The sequence below is a fragment of the Haliaeetus albicilla genome, chromosome 21, assembly GCF_947461875.1.
Source record: "Haliaeetus albicilla chromosome 21, bHalAlb1.1, whole genome shotgun sequence".
Lineage (NCBI taxonomy): Eukaryota > Metazoa > Chordata > Aves > Accipitriformes > Accipitridae > Haliaeetus > Haliaeetus albicilla.
The window spans coordinates 11,356,220-11,376,308 of record NC_091503.1 but is presented as its reverse complement, the minus strand read 5'-3'; the positions used below and the strand labels follow the sequence as shown (position 1 = coordinate 11,376,308).

Sequence of the window (20,089 nt, the reverse complement as noted above, 5' to 3'; positions counted from 1 at the left end):
ATTAGGGGAAATGGTTAGTACAGTCATAAGAGAAATTATAATTTTCTTAATATAACTATGAAAACAATTTTACAGTACCAACCACATGTTCCTTTGCTATGTATCTGCCTGTGTATGTGGAACTCTAATTCATGGAGATTTTGGTTGTAGTCACTTCACTAAAGCATTCATTTTCTACTCAATACAAAGAAAAATACCCCAGGCTACTGAGTTTCTGAATCAGAATATCTTCCCCTGGTTGAACTTACATGTTAGAAAGTAAGCAAATGCTCCCTGTATTTATTTTTTTTTTTAAAAGCCCCGCTGATTTAAATGTAACAGGATTTCCGCTCCTTGGATTCTAAATGGGACATTTCACTTCCAAGGTTTTTTTATTCTTGTATTCACATGTTGTATTGTATCAAATTGTAGGAAATGCAATTTTTTGTTTGGTTATTTGGTGTAGCTCCTTAGTTTATCATGCAGATATCAACAGATTTTTGTAGACAAAATAGTCAAATGTTTGACAGTGGGCTGCAAGAAGATGCAAGCAGAATATTGCCCCTGTGCTAATTCCATTGATTTCAGTGCAACCCCAGCACTGTTCAGATATTTGTCTGCTTATCAATGCAAAATAACCTTGGGTTGCCTAACTTTCACAGACCGTTGACTTGTTCTAAGATTCTTTTATGCTTGCAAGGCCAGTGAATAGTAAAACTTGCTAAGAGCTGTAGATGTGTAGGGCAGGATTAGGCATTTCTGTAGTCTTTCAGAAATTTAGCTTTTTTGCTTTAAAAAATCCCATTTAAAACACATACCTTCAGTAGTCCATGGACTTCAAAAACAAAGGAACTTTTTTTTCAAAGGTGAAAAAAAGGAATTGGATGTTTGTCTTACTAGTTAGTTGAGTGAACTTCTGAGAATATTTATTGAATGAAATTAGTATAAACCTATAAATTTATCCTGAAGTTCTTACATTGTGTTGCTATAACTTAAAGCCATATTTTAAGACAGTATAGCTAACAGAATTGGCAGTGTGCTAAAAACACCTTGCCTTCAGGTCACTGTATCAATCTGACATGTTGTGTCACCAACAATAAATTCACTTCCAAACATACAAGTGAGAGAAGATACAGGTTTACTAAGGTTTGCTTTTTCTTCTAAACAAAATTTCATCTCCAGTAGATGGCATTATTTAATCTTCCTTTACCGTCCCTCCTGTCAGCACTGTGTTATTACAGAGGGGGGATTTAGAACTGTTACTTCTCTTGCACATGCTTGTGTTCCTGCCTTTGCATGATCCCCCAGAGCAGCTGTTTCAGTAAGTGCCCTTTTCAGCAGACAGTAATGCCTTTGCAAACAAAATTGTATTAAGTATACATTTGATGCTGTATAGTTTTTCATGCTGAATTTCTGTTTTCCTTCCAGATTCCTCTATGTAAAGTAATCAGATTTAACATTGACTACACAATTCATTTCATTGAGGAGATGATGCCTGAGGTAAGAAGGATAATTAGTCAAAAAGTCAGAGTGGGTTATGAGTTGTCGATATGCTTAGTGGATTAAACTCTTCAGAATCCCATCTCGTGAAGTCTCCAAGAGACAGGCTGTATTCTGAACAAATGGCTGAAAAGGAGCTTGCACTCACAGGTACTAGCATAAATCCATCTACCTAGGCTATCATATATTAAAATCAAATAGTAAGAAGTGCTTATATCCATAGCTTCTTTTCATATTAAGTTATATACAATATATGTCAGGTACTCTTATCTGTAAGCTGAGATAGGCATTATCCTTCTTTTACGGATGACGAAAATAAGGCATATGGAGGTGCTGGTTTGCCGGGACCACGTAAGTCAATGGCAGAGCTGAAACTTAATCATGAGTTTGAAGCTCTGAAGATTGCTTATCAGTACTTAATATAAGCTGTTGCCAAAACAAATTTCCGGTAGATACAAACAAAGCACATTGAGTTCATAATCTTTTTTTTTTGTTGTTATTACAAATTAATCTCTGGTGAAGCCAGTTTGTGAAGTAAATTGTTGCAGTGGAACAGCATGCATAGGTACAGAAACACTCCTGCATATTAACTACAAAGATCAGTGTTTAATTTGGTCACATTGTCATGGTTTAACCCCAGCTGGCAACTAAGCCCCTCACAGCTGCTTGCTCGTTCCCCCCAGTGGGATGTGGGAGAGAATTGGAAGAGTAAAAGTGAGAAAAGTCATGGTTTGAGATAAAGACAGTTTAATAGGTAAAGCAAAAGTTGTGCATGCAAGCAAAGCAAAACAAGGAATTCATTCACCACTTCCCATGGGCAGGCAGGAGTTCAGCCATCTGCAGGACAGCAGGGCTCCATCAGGCATAACAAGTACCTGGGAAGACAGAACACTGTAACTCTGAATGTCTCCCCCTTCTTTCTTCCCCCAGCTTTATATGCTGAGCGTGACATCATATGGTCTGGAATACCCCTTTGGCCAGTTTGGGTCAGCTGTCCCGGCTGTGTCCCCTCCCAACTCCTTGTGCCCCCCAGCCTCCTCGCTGGTGGGGTGGGTGAGAAGCAGAAAAGGCACTGACTTTGTGCAAGCACTGCTCAGCAGTAAGGAAAACATCCCTGTGTTATCAACACTGTTTCCAGCACCAATCCAAAACACAGCCCCATACTAGCTACAGTGAAGAAAATTAACCCTATACCAGCCAAAACCAGCACACGCATACATTTACATTTTTCTTGCTAGATATCTCTCTTTTTTGTTGCTCAACATCATTGAAATATATGCAAGAACTCTGAAATTCCTCAGCAAGATTAATGTGATCAAAACAATTCATTTCTTGTTACTGAATCTGCTGTGTTGTCTCCAAATCTTGTTCTAAAACAACAAATGGCCACCAAGCAAAATAGGCAATTTGACATTTTTCTGGAATCCTGGTCAATTAGCTACGGCACTGTTTGCAGACCATCTTTACTAATGCATTCTTGTGAAAGAGATACTTTTTTTTAGCTTTGGAATTTATGGCTGGTATCACAGTACAATTTATATCAACCTGGCCTGATTTTGTTCATTAAGGAAGGTTTTTTAAGTTCCTTCATTTCTGAATGGAAGCCCTTTGCTTTAAAGGAGCTGCTTCCCCCCTTGATGAGAAGAATCTCTTTTTTTTTTTTTTCTCCTCTCTGGTTTTTTTTTTCCCTATCTTTTCCTGTTGGCTTTGTGTTGTACTGATATTTTGGTATGGAAGTGATCATGGTATCACTGATTATAAACATTTAATATGAACACGTAGGAAAAAAGTGAATTACAAGAAAGATCCTTCTGAGAAATATGTCATCTGCTTAGCTTACTTGGGTGAAAGGGTTTTAGTGCATGGTGAACTATCGCAGATTGATAATTTCTGCCTATAGCGTTGATTTGGACATTGACTAAAGAGTCTTCATTACAATGCTTTCTTGACAGTGCTTTCTGAAGAGATCAATCTGTTATGTTACAGTAGGTGATTACAGATATATCAATACTGTTTCCAGTGTCTAGCAGTTGGCAAATATGAAAACACTGTTTTTTTCATTGTTTTATTTAAATATATGTGAGTGGCATTACTTGTAGTACAATATTAAATAATTCTGGTTTATTTTTTTCTTTTCCCAGAATTTTTGTGTGAGAGGTCTTGAGCTGTTCTCTTCATATTTATTCAAAGATATTTTGGAGCTCTATGACTGGAATCTTAAAGGTAACTTTTAGGGGAAAAAAAACCCCCATACAAAAACCCAATTAATTGCAGCTTTTGTAAATAGGACTCTATTTTGTTGTGTTCTTTGGTTTAAAAAGAAAAAAAGTGAGGAGGGACCTCAAAAGAACAAGTCAAATGCTGGTTTATGTGAGAGGGACAAACTTCCACTTTGTTCTTCAAGAAGATGAAATATATTAGAGTTCATTAGTGTGGGCTGTAGCAATTGAAATGCACAAACTTGATACTGTATTCCTGCAGACTAAACTTCTTCCTTAATCCAAAACTGTTCTTTTTAATCAAATGGTAAATATTATCTCTGTAATATTGCACAGTATCGTGTGCGTGGTATTTTGGAAGTCAAGGTGTCAGGTAAACTATTCTCTGTTTTTACAAGCTAACAAACAAGTTACTCGTACAGCATTTCTCTACAGTCAACTTGCAAAGCAGTGTCATACAGACAGCCATAGAGGGATAACGTATCATTATAGTTGAATGTTTTTGACTTGACAAGATGAAAATACATGTTTCTGTGAAGACTGTGACAAAGGAGAATTTCAGGGATGATTCTTCCCTTGGTCTAAAAGAAAACCGAGAATATCAAGGGAATTTCATTTCAGTATCTGTAGGTGTGTTTGGTGTCTTGACTTTGTCTATGGAGATGCATTCTGCACTTCTGCAGTTAAACAGAGGAGCATACAAGTTTCACACATTGTGTGTAGCCTTCCTTGGTTTGATACTAGATGTATTCTAATATCAATGTTACCTTTCATATCACTGGTTCTGATTGTTTGTTCTTTTTTAACACCAGGTACTTACTGGTTTTGCATGCAAAGCTTTGGATGATGAAATAGGAAACAAAAAACCCACAAAATAGCATCAAGGAAATTTCCTTGTGATCTTTGTTGTTGTAACCAAAAAAACTCCCCACTAATTGGGAGGGACTAATAAGCTAGTGCATCATTTGGCACGTTTCATCATAATTTTATCTGCAGCAGGGTGGCCTTCTTTTTTTATTTCTTTTGCAGAAACATTGCAGTTCATAATTTTTCTGTGTTTCTTTCATATTTAAGGTCCTTCACTTGAAAATGATTCTGTTAGCTGCCCCAGATTTCACTTCATGCCGCGATTTGTGAGATTTCTTCCAGGTAATGTTTGTATTATGTAGCTTTATGGAAATTAGATCTGAAAAATACAACCCCCCCAAAAACACACCCCCATTAAAAAAAAACAAAACAAACAAACAAAAACTTGCTGCAAGTCAAATGGTTCAGTCAGTGCAGGGATCTGGTGCTTCCCTCTGAAGTCTTTAGTGCTTGCTGGCAATCTGGATGGTTTACTCAGAACTGGGATTCACATGGTCAGGCCAAGTCTCGCTTCCAGCTTTTGTCTCTGTCGTGGTGATTTTAGGCAGTTCTGGGTCATCCTTGTCCTGCCCTGAGACGGAGCTGTGGCATTTGAGGAGTGCTATTACCTAATTTCACATGTGAAACTGAATTTAATGTCCCCTTTGCTCTTCAGGGTACTGTGTGATTGTATTAAAATTCCTGATGTGCAGTTTTGAGTGTCAGCATGATTGGCACACCTGAGCACATGTTGTTCTGATTGTTTCTTTCTTTATCTTAATGTAAACTTAGACCTTGCAGCAAATGTTGAACGACAGAAAAACACCATTCTGGTGCAATTCAATGCTAGCCTGCCAGCCAAGGACAAGCTTTAGTGTGGAGCGTTACGCTTATTTTGAGTGAACAGCTTGTGCGGGCATTTAACACATCCTAACGTACTAGGACGGACTTTCAGTTGATATAAATGTCATGGCTCCATTGAAAATGTGTCCTGCTGAGATCTTGCCAGTGATTGCTCCAGAAGGGTTGTGTGGACAGGAGGATGTGTTTCAGCTGCTGGAATGAGGGTGCAGAGGAGACATGGAACAATCTTCATCGTGAGGGCTGTGGCCTGGAGGTGCTCTCTGCTCTGGGCTTTGAAACTTAGTTGGGCTATTAATTATAGCTGTAACTAAATGAGGTTTGGCTCATTACTGTGGAGAGTACTGATGGCTGGATGACTATATTTCTAATTGTTGTTCCTTCCTGGCTGCACAACACTGTTCAATCAGAAGCAGAGCTCTGAGGCTTGGTAGCAAACATTGATTTGGTTCTGCTGAAGCAATTTACAAAATAAGCCATCAAGCCACATGTGGCTGATTAACTTGACCTCATCACAAAATGAGAACAAGTTTGACCTGCCTGGTTTGTGTAGCTTGAGGGTGTTTTCCTGTTAGTTTGGGGTCTTTATATTCTGATTTGTTTTATTTTAGTTTAGAAGTCAGCTCTTTCTGCACGGCTGGATTGTTTCCTGATAGGGAAAGATAAGTCTCAATAACATGTATTCCTGTGTGTTTCCTCTTTAAGGTTCCCAGCCTTCTAACTATTTTTAAATGTGTCTTTTTCCTGATATTTCTGCATATGTAGTTGCCTTTTAGCATCTTTATGATAGATTTTTTTAATGAAGTTTGCATTTTGTATTGATTATATTCTGTGATGTCCTTGGAGATTTTTAATTTCCAGAGAGTGGGAATCTCTTTCCTCCAGGTACATTTGCAGAACATTATATATCTATGTCTATTCAAAGAAGATATATTGGTGTAACAGATCTCCACACATCCATCAACTGTCTCTAACCACAGAAATGAATTGCTGATTTCCCATCCCCTCTACTTTTCTTTCTTTCTTATTTTTCTAACATGGTCTAAAAATATGAGGTTTGGGATGTCAGATTTTCTATGTGGATTACTTAGAGACAGGCCTTGGATAGCTCTGAGCTAATCATACCAGGTTTACTGAGTGCCAGAGATGGCACAGCATGCGGAATAGTTGCTGTATTGTATTTATTGTGATAGATTTTTATGATGATAAATATATTAAGAGAGTAAAAGACTAGGAAAAAAAAAAAACATTTGAGGTCCCAAGTACTGCATGTTCTGACCCAGGAAAGGTCAGGTCTCTAACTACTGTTAAGCACAGCTATCTATAGCAACCTGTACCCTTGCTGTAAGCAGTCTTCAGTGAGTAAGGCTACGCTTTTTTTTTTTTAGTGATGATTGGACATGGGCTACCTCTTGTGTAACAGTATAATCTAGTTGCTGACAAAGACAAAAGTCTTGTAAACTGAGTCCCCCTTTAATTTGAAGGAAAACTTTGCACATTTAAAAATCTGCCCCTGTAGCTATTTGGAAGTATTTTCTGTTTCCAGTGAGGTTTGGGATGTATTTTCCCTATTTAAGGTTCCCTCTTGGAGTTTGAATGAGGTTAATTGTTCTAAGAGGCCAAGTTACATCATTCCCTTTCATCCTTTCTGTACCATAGTGCTGTAATCCCAGCTGAAGTAAGAGAAGTGCTTGTTCCCTCATGTGTCTTGTAGAGGACATCATCTTATGCAGCATTGCTGTTACAGAGCAGTTCTGCGAGGCTTTTCCTGTGTGCTTGGGATCCTATTCTTTGCGCTGTGGCATCATCACCACATTGCTCTAAGGCTTTACTTCTGGTTTTAGTCCATTCCTTTTTTTGTGTGTGTAGTGATAGAGAGAATGTACTCAGTGGCAGGACCAGATTGCTGCTGCTCCCTGGGGAAAGGAAAACAACATTTGTGCTCTGTGGGGATGAAACTTGAAGATGCCTCCTTACTACAGACTAACACCCTGTTGTTGAAGGAGGGGGTTGGAGAGATGTGTGTCAGAATTAAAGCACTGTACAAACACGTCTATCTTTTTACTCATGAGCAAACATACTGAATTTGAATAGTCAGTGTCTTCTGAGTGGTGGTCTGTCAAGACCATCACTTGTTTTTCCTGTTTGCATCTTCACATCTGCAACTGGCTACCTGGAGCCAGTCAGATGTTTATTATGCTGTCTTCCTTTGTTACAAGCAGCCTTTGTTGTGCATGTTTCCTGGGGTCTCAGAAGTATTTAGCAGTTTTCATGTGCCCTTGATTCATTTAGTGACAGATGACAGCATGAGGCTCTTTAGTCTTCATTACTGCAGGTACAGCATGTAAGCACTATAGATGAGTTTTAAATGCAGGGATAACTTGCTACATTCATCCAGAAGTATCCTGTAAAATTTTGAGTGTTCTTTAAAAAAGCTGCATAAAAGCCTAAAGGCTTTTTAACTACCATTGTAAAAAGAATTACAAAAGTGTGAAAAGGAAGATACAACTGGACAATGTAACTGATTCTTCTGCCTGCTCATTTTAAAGTTTTTTAAGGCAAGTTAGAAACTTCAGCTTTACAGTATGATGAAACTGTTACTCTTGCTACCATTACTGTTAGTGCTTCCAGTTTAGCAAAGTGTTTATGCATGTGCAGTATTCATCAATAAAACATTTGTCAACTTGCTTAAGCATTTTGCATTTCATTTTGCTCATCCAAATATTTTGTGTTCTGCATATTTTCTCTTTTGCTTGTACTTTAGGAGTGAATATCTGAAACGTGTTTTATTTATTTATGTTTTTAAGATGGAGGAAAAGAAGTACTCTCAATGCATCAGATTCTTCTCTACTTGTTACGATGCAATAAAGCTCTGGTACCTGAAGAGGAGATTGCCAACATGCTTCAGTGGGAAGAACTGGAATGGCAGAAATATGCAGAAGAATGCAAAGGGATGATCGTTACCAGCCCTGGCATGGTAGAGCAAATAATTCTGATATATGAAGAACCCAATGACACGTGCATGTCTTGTTTCAGAGGGTTTGCTACAGGCTGAATTGGAAAGGGAAAAGATGACGAATGACAGTTGCAGATTGCTATAGGAACAGTTCATTGACTTTTTCCAACCCTGGGAAGAATTGCACCCACTGCAGCTCTACTGAAGGGCAGATTTCCAGACAAGCACTGTTTCAATGTGCGCGTTAAAAGGAGTGGCTATATTTTATGTATGTGAAACTGTAGTTTGCTCCACTGCTTTATTACTTTCTCGGAAAGTCTTTATGTTCATGATCTCATTCTCTTTTCCCTGACACAGGACCAGAGAATTAGTAACTATTTGCTATTTTCTTTCATCTTCCTCTTTTGACCCTCAAGCTCTACTTAAAGTGCACTGTCCAGATTCTGCTGTGAATACGGAAAAGGTGTTTTCTGCCTATGTGGTTTTTCCACACTGTTTCTATGTTGCTCTTGCTCACACTGAGGAATTTTGTGTACGTTAATGAATGCATCCATTAGTTTTCAGTGCCAAGCTTGAAACCCCTATGGCCTTATTATTTTTGGAACAATTAGTATTTTAAAGCATATGTTCTCTGAACACAGCTCCTTTCAACTCCAGTGTTTATGTGAATTTAGCCTGGTTTTCTGACTTTCACACTTAAGAAATGTGGGTCACAAGAATAGATGATATCTCCTAAAAGCTGCAGGGTTCTGTGTGCATGGTTTGGTCAGTATTGCAAAGTAGTATCTCGGTAGTAGAGGCATGTTTTGGACCTAATGTTTTAGACTGCCATGCAGCTTTCTTGGTTGTAATACCTTTCTTTCTCCTAATTCATTTTCCTCCTTTCCTTATAACTTAACTTCTTAGCTTGTGCAGAAAGTGTGACTTGGTATCATGCCTCAGGGAAATTTAGTTTGCTAACTGAAAAACCTGTCCCCAAACTGCAGCCAGGGTGACTTCCTAAGTATATTTTTCAAGTTCATATTTTTAAGTATGGCTGCATTACGTTTAGTAAACTACTTTATAAGCTAATCATAACTTGGGCAGGATAATTTATTTTTGCCTTGATTTCATTCTGAGTGTTTTCCTTCTGGCTAAAACTTTCTAAACCAAAAGGAGAATAAGATCATCTGTGGGAACATGAAATACAGAATACATGTAAACTCTCACTATGGAAAATTCTACCTGAGCTGGTTAAAACTTGAGTGCTAAACCAGAATCTCATAATAGAAATTGTTAGACAGCGTTAACTGCTTAACTTAATGTTGCCTGTGGTTTCTGCGATACAAGGCACATCCTAGTGCACAAGTCATCAGCATCTGAATGGTATATGCTGACATAACTTCAGTGGTTTTGCTGAAGATCTGCTGATTTCAGCTAGTTGAAAACTTGCTTTTTTGTTTAGCATGAAGGAATGCATATATGCTCCTTCCTTCTGTCACTGAACTGTAAATGTCTGTACGCACAAGGCAGTGCAGTTTGTGAGTGGTAGTGTTAATTTTGAGATTTTGTGTGATTTTTACTGACAGACTTTGCATTCTACAAGATAATGTTTTTAAAGATGCGTGTGGACATGAAAATATGTAAGCATAAAAGAAATCTGCAGCACTTTGAAACGTCATGTTACAATGCCATCATTAGAACATGTTTTTTCTCAGGAAGATTGCAATGTCTTAGTTTGTAGATTTTTTTCTGCTCATTGCAGCATATTCAATTGGGTATGAAAGTAAGCAAAACAGAGTACGAAAGCATTTTCTGTGCATTTTACAACGTTAGAAGATAAAACAGTTCTGTAACAGAGACAATGTGAAACTGTTTTAGAAAATGACAGCTCTTCAATTCAATTTTATCCACTTGACACAACAAAGTAAAAACACTAAATTTTATTTTGATGCTTTCCTCCACAACATCACTTCAGAACTAATAATTCCTCTTGTGAGCAGATCTAGGTTTTATATATGTATTTTATTTTTTTTAAAAGTAAGGTGTATATATGCATGATGGAGAAGGGAAAAACTTTTGATAGACATATAAATCCCATTTACTTAAACAGCTAACAATAGTTCAGCATTATTTAAAACCATTTAATTTATTCATGGTCTTTCATTAGTTCAGTGAAACTTTGTGTCGGAGTAGTTTTAAAGGTTCACAAATTTTAATCCTCTTTAATACTTCACTCTTTCTAAAATATTGCTGCTTTTTCACTAATACAAATACATATGTATTTTAATATACTTTTGAACTACATGTGCATGCAATCTGATCATGTCTTCTAATATCAGCAAGGCCTTGACTGATGAGGTTTGGAGTAGGAAACAAAGGTAATGGGCCTCTGTTCTGTTAGAATTTCTTTGGTTTTGATGAGATTTTAAAAGCGAGGTTGTGATTATTAGATGGTCTCTCACAGCACTTCTTTTAAAAGAACATGGGGATAAAAATCAGGAAGAGTAACATCTAATTTGATTGTGTCCTGCCTGCTGGTGTGCCATTTATACTGTATGTTTCTGTACAGTGCTGTTTGTTCATTTAACCTTCAGAAACGGCACCAGAGAGGAAGCTCGTGTTCACCATGCTGAAGGAAAAAAGCACAGCCCGGCTACACTTCTCTCATAACTCAGTGAAGGAACAGTTGTGATTAAGTCTTAAACAAGGAGTTCTTCTGTCCTGGTTGTTATCAGGCATCTGTGAACGGCTGTGTAACTGAGTGACAAAACCCAAAGGCAGCGGCCTATAAATTAAAAGAAAGGGTCTGGTTTTGAGTGATCCCGAGGCCAGGTGTTTCACACAGACCCTGCTGTAGGCCTATTGAAAGCTCTTCTCCCTTTCACACTTTTGAGGATCAGATTACTTCTATTTAAGTGTCTAAAATGTGAAACATTTGAATAGGAAAATATTGTCTGTATTTTTTTAAATATATTGGTTGTAATTGGTGTATTGAGTATAATTATTGTTTCATATTCTGTTAATCGTATTTTGCTGCCTTGGTTCTCAGAGGAGATGTGTAGCAAGGTTGCTTTTTTGAGAGGGGTGGGGATGGGAGAAGGTCCTCATTTTTAATGTTAAGAGAGGGGGGAACCAACAAACAACTTTTCTGAAGATAAAAACTTTTCAAATTGGCTTTATGCAAACCCCGCAAAACCAGATAAACTTAAATTTCAGGACTTCAAGCTCTGGTTTAGAGAACAATATTCTGCCTGCTACAAGTCCTCCACATGTTTTTCATTAGATTTTGTTGTCCTAATCCCTCTTTATTAGAAGTGCTGTGGGGAAAACCTTTTCTCTTCTTTTTATTTTTTTTTTTTTTTTTAAGCCTGGCAGCATGAGCTAACTAACTTAAAATTTTTTTATTTTTCACTTTTTTTGGCTGAGGAGATGTAACATTATGTTCAGGCATCATGTCTTAAGGGAAGCTGATAAGCATTTTTCCCTTGGAAAATGTTTCTCTATCTGAATGTCAAAGTTTTAAGTAAGTTTTTGGGTTTTTAGAATAGATTGGAAATGTGGCCACCTGATGAGGCTTACCTTTATTTACAGAATTGGCTTTGTTTATCCATGCAGAAAATGATTCCTGTGAACAGTTCTACCAAGGTGGTTTGAAGGGTAAAAGCTTTGTTCTTGACACAATTTTTATTGTTTTGTGAAGAGAATGGTGGGAGCTGTTTCTGTAACTCTGAAACTCATCTTTGAGAAATTCACAATACTAAATGAGAAGTTTTGAGATGCAGGTAACTAGAAGTAATGCCCTTTTTCTGAAACCTTAGACAAGCAGAAAATATTGGCCTCATCCAGCTGATTGCAAAGTGGGGAGTAAGCAGGCACATAACAAAGCAGCTTGCCAGGTAATGGAGAAAATGTTTACTTGGAGACAAACTGTGCACCTTCAACTGAATTTTTAAATGTTAGATAAGTGATCGAGAGCTCTGTAAGCAGCATGTCTTCTGCAGTGATGTGCAATTACTCATTTTTTGTGTTTTTAGAGGTGAAGTGAAAGTTGCCTCCTTCTATATTGTCCTTTTTAACTATAAAAAGAACTTATGTTTTGAAGTGTAAAAAGGACAAAAGTCTCCTCATTATACGAGACTGTATTCCTCATTCTACACATCAGCCTAGGAGCCTTTTCTAAGAGTAGCATGACAAATTTTTTTAATGCTGTTTAGTCAGTGTGATTGAATGGATCTAATAATGGCTTTACTTGCTTTGAGAAATCAGGAACCAAACTAAAATTAGAGAGGTAACCTGATCTTAGTGAACTGCTCAGGCATGTGGGAGCTTGGATGCCAGAATGCTAATCCTAATTTTATTTCCAGTGTGATGTTCAACCAAAGAAAGTTGCTTTAAGTTCTTGGAAATAATCAAATGGTAGATTTCCTAATTTGTAAAATGAAAATAAAAAGACTTCCTTTTTTCGCTGAGAGCGCTGTCAGTTAACTTTGTTTCAGTCATTGTCATTACCAAATATTTATTACAATATTAATGATTAGTTTTATGTGTATTTTAATAAGCTTGGAACAATGTTGCTTCATGGTTCCTAGATGGTGTGGGCTAGAGGCAACAAATTTTCCATGGAGCTGTTGTCAATTTTTATATTTTGTTGTTTCTCCTAGAAACCCAGCTCAGTTCGTATTGATCAACTGGACCGCGAACAGTTCAATCCTGATGTAATTACTTTCCCCATTATTGTCCACTTCGGGATACGACCTGCTCAACTCAGTTATGCTGGAGATCCTCAGTAAGATGCTTTTCCTTCCACCTTTCGTTCAGAAACTCATTACTGTTGTCATTTGTGGCTTAAATAGGGCTTGTTTATGTGCTTAATTGAGTACAACATAAAGCTTAGTGCTTATGACATTGGACACAAGCTCTTGTAAATTAGAGAATATAAGGTATAACTTCTTTTTTCTGGCATAATTCAGGATCTACTGAAGGAAATGTGTATGCATGTGCAGTACGAAATTTCTCAACCTGAGAACAGGCCAAAGGTTCCTCAAGCTCCATGTTATTTCTCTGAGAGGCCAGTTGCAGGTTTTCAGAGAGAAAATAAGTGTAACAGGAAGGCAGAGGGGGGGAGATACTTACCCAGGCTTCCAAAGGTGTGTAGCATATGGACTTCTGAGTTAGAGGATGTATTTAGATAGTTATGTTTAACAGCCCTGAATGGACCTTCTTTCTCTAAATTTCTCGAATCACTGTTTGAGTCTTTTTATGCTACTGACAGGGAGAACATTCCAGGTAATCGCTTCCCCAGTAATATTGTGCATCATATAAAAAAGGCCTGACTTCTTTTTCAGAGCTGCTACTTGATTGTTTAATTAAATGTTCTTCGGATCTTAGATCTAACAATGAAGAATATAGCCATTTTCTGTTTGCTTTCTTCACGACATTTATGTTTCTTGCATCCTGCCATATCCTACTTAGTTGTCTCTTTCTATGCCTTGAAGGATCAAGTCTACATACTGTTTCCTAGCTTGGAAGCTGTTGCGTCCATGCTACTTTTCTCTGTACTTTTCATATCCTTATAGAGACTGGGAGGAATGTAATGAAGGAGTGGAGAGGGAATCAGAACTTCAGGCAGAGCTAGAAATACTGTTTCACTGTGGAATTGTGTAGGGGCATTAAAGTGATTGCTGTATTTTGTTCACAATTCTTTTCTTAATTTCTGACAATTTCAGGGAACTCTTCCAATGATTTGGAGATCTGTTTTCTGAATGATTACAGACAGTATAGAGCCCATCTCTTGTGCGTGTATAGTTAAGGTTGTCTTTTTCCTCATACATTTTCCTCCAGTGTCTTTTAAGGACATTGAATTTCACCTGCAGTTTTGAGGCCCAAACACTCATATGTGCATGTATGACAGACATATTCTTCTACAACTACTTGCTGAGAATTTTAGATTGAATATGGTGGGAAGTGGGAAGAGGGAGTGCTTATCCAGATAGTAGCATATTTTCTTTTGGCTTTGAGCATGACTTTTAATCCTCCTCATCTTTCAGTTTTCTTACCCATAAAAAGAAAATCATTAGACCAAAGACTATAAGAACCACCTCTATTTTGATGCTGAATTTCTAAATATTCATAAAGTTCTAGCACTTTGCATTGAAAACAGTATAAAGATACAAAAACTATTCTTCCCACACTCTTTTTTATTTTAACTTTCTTTAAAATTTCGATGGCTTTTTTTTTTTTTCCCCAGAGCTGCTTACAGAATTTAAGCGTGCTTCTTTTTACCAGAGTAACAAAGCAGTTTTTGTGAAAGACCTCTGTGGTGCCATCATAAATCTCAGGCTTAACTCTGGTTTATATGTGAAATAGGTAATGCCCAGAAAAGATTTTCCTCTAGTGTGTCTTTTCTTTATGAGGTCTAATACGGATTTTTAGTTATTGTAATCTGTTTATTAATTCTTAAACTTAACTGCAATAACAGAGCTCGTTTCACCCGTATTAATACTAGTAGTAAAATGCATATTTTAGATCACACTTTCAGGTTCTTTTTTGTGGGGTGAAACCTCCTCATGGCATTTGTTTGTTTTCTGGTTGGTTGATTGATTTGTTCATTAACTCATTTTTCTTCTTTGGATGGGGATTTGTCAGAAATAGATGTGCTATTCTGCAGATTGCAGAAATGTGGAGAACAGATCATAAGAAAAATCTATGGACTGACAATTCTAGATGTGTTTATAGACTCAAAAAATATCAGCATCTCTAGAGGCAGACAGTATACATTCAAGAATGCTGCGGAGAAATAGCTATGGAAAAAATGCCGATAAGAAAAGATCTGTTTGTATGCCTGTGAATGTGGGATGCTGGGAAGATTATGAAATAGTAGAAAAGCTGCTGCTTCATTTACTGCTTTGCCACTAATGTGGTAACTTCCTACTAAAACCGCTGCTCTACGTTGCTGCTGAGGAGAATCATCTTTTATAATGTAAATATAAAAGAAAATAAATTACTTGAGTAAACTTTTTCCATCTGTCCTCTAATTCCCTGCTTCCTATTAAAAGTCTGGTTTTATGGGTTTTCTTGAAAAAACTCTACAGAGGTGATACTATTTTGAAGACAGCATCATTTCCTAAGGACACATGGTCCATGTCGTGATTCTCTTGGTTGCTCCTCCCATAGCAGCTTTTGAACCTGTTGGTCAATTGCAGCTGAATATAATGGTGGGATGTTATCTTCAAAGAGAGCAAGTTCTTACACATTTTGTGAAAATCCATGATAGACCGCATAGGGACTCCCACCAGGCAAAAAGTTCTGCTGTTGAAGTTCATGTGTAATTAAACACCCCCAAAATAAGAAAAGGCTAGACAGTTGGAGAAAACCAGATATGGATAAGTATACGCTAACCACAGAGAAAACTTGACTTGCTGTTTCCATTCAGCACAAACCCACAGGGAATGAAACTTTTATTTCGTTGTTCACAGAATGACTTCGTGTTGCACATGACTTGTAGAGCTCTTCCTCATGTGCTTCACTGAAATGTTTCAGCCAGTGTAAGGACAGACACTTCTTGGGAAAGGTTACTACTGCTTTTCAGTGAGTGATAGGTAAACCCTGTGGAGAAGAGGGAGTTTTCACCTGCCTGAATTGAGATGTCATGCTGCGGGCAAGTCTTTCAGCATGCAAAAGTGGCTCTTCGGAGAGGACGGGTGTGTATCTGGGAGACCTGGGTTCTGCTCTGAGCTTTGCTGTTCACCTCACACTGCACACTAATGCCTCCTCTCTGCTGTGTCCAGCCTGCTGGAACAACTGCAGAGGCACTGCCACCTCTCTTGGAAAATGCTTTGAGATTTTTTTTCTGGAGCAAAGAGATGCTTGTAGATGATCTGTGTGTGTATGGGTGCAGCTGGTGTGTTCATAAGGACAAACGATGAGAGACTTTCGTTGTATCGACGAAAATATTTGTTTTCTGGTTTTGTCCTTCAGATACCAAAAGCTGTGGAAGAGTTACGTGAAGCTGCGTCACCTGCTGGCTAATAGTCCCAAAGTCAAACAGGCTGATAAACAGAAATTATCACAAAGAGAGGTATGAAACAGAAATTATCACAAAGAGAGGTAGCCTTCCTGTAACTGATAATTGAGCACAGTAATTCAGGGTGGAATAAAGCCATACGACCGCCCTGTTTAGGGAAACAGTAGAGATCCCTCACAAAAGATTTTCTTTTCAGGCTGTTAACACTGATTTTATTTTTATCTTTGCTTGTTAGCTAATGGATTTTTTTCCTTTTTTCAGCTGTCAAACTACTGCAAGTTTTTTGCCCAATTATAAAAATGGTCATTATAGGACCATAACTTCTTTATAGCCGTTGCCATTAATGGTTTCAAGAGCTTAGCATAGAGAAGGAGTTTTTATTTCAGAGTGCACTTTTAGCTGGCTCATAATTTTAAACATTTCTCTTCTGAGATAAAAACTGCCACACTTGTGCATGGTTTTAAACCGTAATTTATTAGGCAGTCTTAGTGACATTCCTTAAGATCTTTGAGTCGAAATCATCTGGTTGTTGTTATTTTCAGTAATCTTTAATGACAAATGAGGTATTTGTTGAATTTTTGCCTTTCCTATCTTTTTTTTTTTCCCCCTGAAGTGATGAGCAATAAGCATTTCCTAAGTGCAGATGCTCAACCAATTGGAAATTAAAATCAGAAAAATAAAGTCACCTAAATATAGACTAAAGCAGCCTGCTCTCAGGTATCTATTTTTTTAACATCTTGGACTGAAGCTTTGAATTTGTCTGGTGCATGTCTACCAGGCACTTTTAATTGGAGAACTTATGTAAAGAGTACATAGAGGAGAAATTAACTTCTTTGGTACCAGATGGAATTTAATTAAGTGGTGTTGTTTTTTTATTTATTGATTAGAAACCCTGATGATTCATAGAATCGTAGAATATCCTGTGTTTGGAAAGGACCCATGAGGACCACTGAGTCCAATTCCTGAGTCTTCCCCAGTTTGCTAATTGTGTAGCTTCGGTTGTGGTAAATGTTTGATACTGTTGACATTGCACCTGATTTTTTCTATTACTGCAAAGCATAGTATGCTGTTGCATGAGCAAGAGTCTTAGTTAACATTTTATTAATGCTGATATTAAATAAGCCCTTAGCTTCCTTACCGGTAAATGGGGAAAAAACACAGTGTTGTGACTTAATTGTGCCACAGTTGTAAGGCAAAAAAATTTTTATCCCTGTAGGAGATGACTTTGTTTGCTACATCGTTCTACACTCAGAGCAAGTAGAAGGGAAGACCGTTGTTATATGGGCATCTTTTCATTATGGGCTAATGGATGACTTATTTGTAAAATTGCAGTGGATTGGATGTAGGGGGTGATTATGTTTTGCTTCAAAAGATAAAATGCTCCTTTGGTATTTATCGCTTACTGGGTGGTATGCTGATTTTTGTTTCTAGACCTTATTATCTAGGATAATGAGTTTATCAAGTAGTTTGCCATCAGAGAGGCATACAGGGCTGAAACAGAAGCTTTATGTGAGGATAACCTATGCATTTTGCCAGTGGAGGTGTCAGTAACTTAGAAGGAGCTGTAGGGCTGCACCTGACTGGTACATGGGCTTTTAAAGATTATGAATCATATATTGTGAGCAACACTGGACTTCTGATTTTCAGTCAGCCTGAAAATACAGCTAGGTCTAGCAAACACTGTAGCATCTGTCCCAGAAAACAGCCAATGACACAGCCTTAAAATGTGAATTTTACACAATGTACAAGGGGTGCAGTGCTGTAAGCATCTCTGTTCCCTCTGCCACCGGTCATTCATTACTATGAGGTTGTATGATGTTATTATTTGTGACAAGGTTGTGCCTGGGGGCTTTGTTCCTCTAACCTAACTTTGAGCATTTACAGCAGGTGCATAAATTGGGACCTGAAGGCTCACTTTGAAGTCAATGGAGAGAGAAATGCATTTCTTGAAGCCTTTTATCCCCCTTCATTGAATATAAAAGGAGCCAGGACTAACTAGCCTCCTCCCCTAGACACCTCAGTATTGAGGTGTCTGAGGTTTGATGAATCTGTGTCTGGATAGATGTGCCGCTCTGTGAGTCTCTGCAGAACAGAAGACAGAGCTCATTCCTGCCCAGAGATGCTCACAGGCTTCAGACTGGAAGTTGGGTAGAGACAGCTTTGAGCAAATGCCCTGTAGTGAAAAGGAGAGGGAGGATGGGTTGCCGCTTTGAAAAGTTTCATGTTCTGAAGAAGGAAGAGCACTGAGGGAGTCTTTACTGTTAGTGCATGCTGTGTGGGGAGCTTGCATACTCTGGGGCTTTTGTAGTATTGGAACCAGGAGATCCTGATCCAGGGATGGTTTATTTTAGCTGGTTTTCTTTCATTTAGTTTTTACAGAAAATATTTTCTTTTAATGATTCTGTCCCTTTCATAGTTTCTAGAGACAAATAAACTGGTTACACAATACCAAATGGCCAGTGGTCAAAGCAAAACAATTTAAAAAAAAAAATTTAATTGAAATAATATTGGTAGATTTCATCATAACAGGCTCCAGAGCTAGTGAATGCTGAACTCCTTCCCCAGACTGGGAGTACTGACAATGTTGAACAGGAACTATTATGAAGTAGCCAAGATCACGAAACAAAACCTTTCTTTACTTAGCATGTTTTACACCTACTGAATGCTTCAAACCAGGACCACTCATGGTGACAGACTTGAATGAAGAGGTTGTTTTGCACACAGGGGTAAAGAAGGTGCTTTCGTTGTATGGACCTTAACTTATGTCTCATCTTGGATGTATGAGTTGGACTGGTTTGTTCTGTCATTTGCAGTAAAAAAAATGTAGTCACCGCTGTTCTCTTCTTGGTCTATCAAAATTCTCTGTCTACACTGTACTCCAGCACGTCCACCACAGTTTGTGGCTGGCAGTTACAAGATTTGGACTAGTCTTAGAAACTGCTCACCAAAAGTGGACCTTAAATGGGTATTACGCAGTCACGTGTGCATTGATACTGCTTTGGTGTAGAAAGTTCTTCACAGGAGCTCCATCCTCTCCCTGTCTAGGAAGCACTGCAGAAAATTCGTCAGAAGAACACAATGAGACGTGAAGTGACCGTCGAGTTGAGTAGCCAGGGATTCTGGAAAACAGGGATACGCTCTGACGTCTGCCAGGTGACTAAACCGCAGAGATGTTTAATGTATTTTCTTTCTCGATGGCTGCTATTTACCTCTTGCAAGGGTTTGCTGTGATTCTGGGCTGAAGAAGCAAATGGAAGTGCATACCTTTATCTCAATAAGATCTGTTGATTTAGGGGAACTATTCTAGTGTCCTGCCCACCCCCTCCACACACCAAAAGAAGTTATTTTTAAAATTTTAGTTTTCTTGCCACTCGTTGATTAGCACAAGGGAGATATGGGGTAGGAATGAACAGCTGGAGGCTGGAGGTTAACCAAACGTTGAGTCTAGCATGGAACTCCAGGGACTTCTTCATCCATCAATTGGGTTGGGTTTAAATATTTTTATTTTAATGTATTTTTCCATTTAAGTATTTTTTAAAAAACAAATTTTGCAGTGAAGCATGAAGAAATATCTTTTTGCTTGAAAGAAAGAAAAAAAAAGGCACCACAACTTTTGGATTAAAACAGGTGACCCTCAGTAGAAAGATATGTTTCAGATACTCTGTTTCATATGTATGACATCTCCAAGGTACGGCTCTCTTCCAGATCCTATTCTGAAGCAGC

At 38.0% G+C, this 20,089-nt stretch overlaps 1 protein-coding gene across 5 annotated transcripts in view; it reads left to right on the top strand.

Moving 5' to 3' along the window:
* Window positions 1-20,089, top strand: part of DROSHA (drosha ribonuclease III) — a 76,131-nt gene that overhangs the window by 20,031 nt on the left and 36,011 nt on the right. For all 5 annotated transcript variants that reach the window (XM_069808924.1, XM_069808923.1, XM_069808926.1 and 2 more), the window contains 7 exons: window positions 1,408-1,479; window positions 3,621-3,702; window positions 4,773-4,847; window positions 8,213-8,382; window positions 13,005-13,129; window positions 16,321-16,420; window positions 19,412-19,519. In XM_069808924.1, coding sequence (XP_069665025.1) covers window positions 1,408-1,479; window positions 3,621-3,702; window positions 4,773-4,847; window positions 8,213-8,382; window positions 13,005-13,129; window positions 16,321-16,420; window positions 19,412-19,519 — 732 coding nt within the window. The remainder of the gene's footprint in view (window positions 1-1,407; window positions 1,480-3,620; window positions 3,703-4,772; window positions 4,848-8,212; window positions 8,383-13,004; window positions 13,130-16,320; window positions 16,421-19,411; window positions 19,520-20,089) is intronic.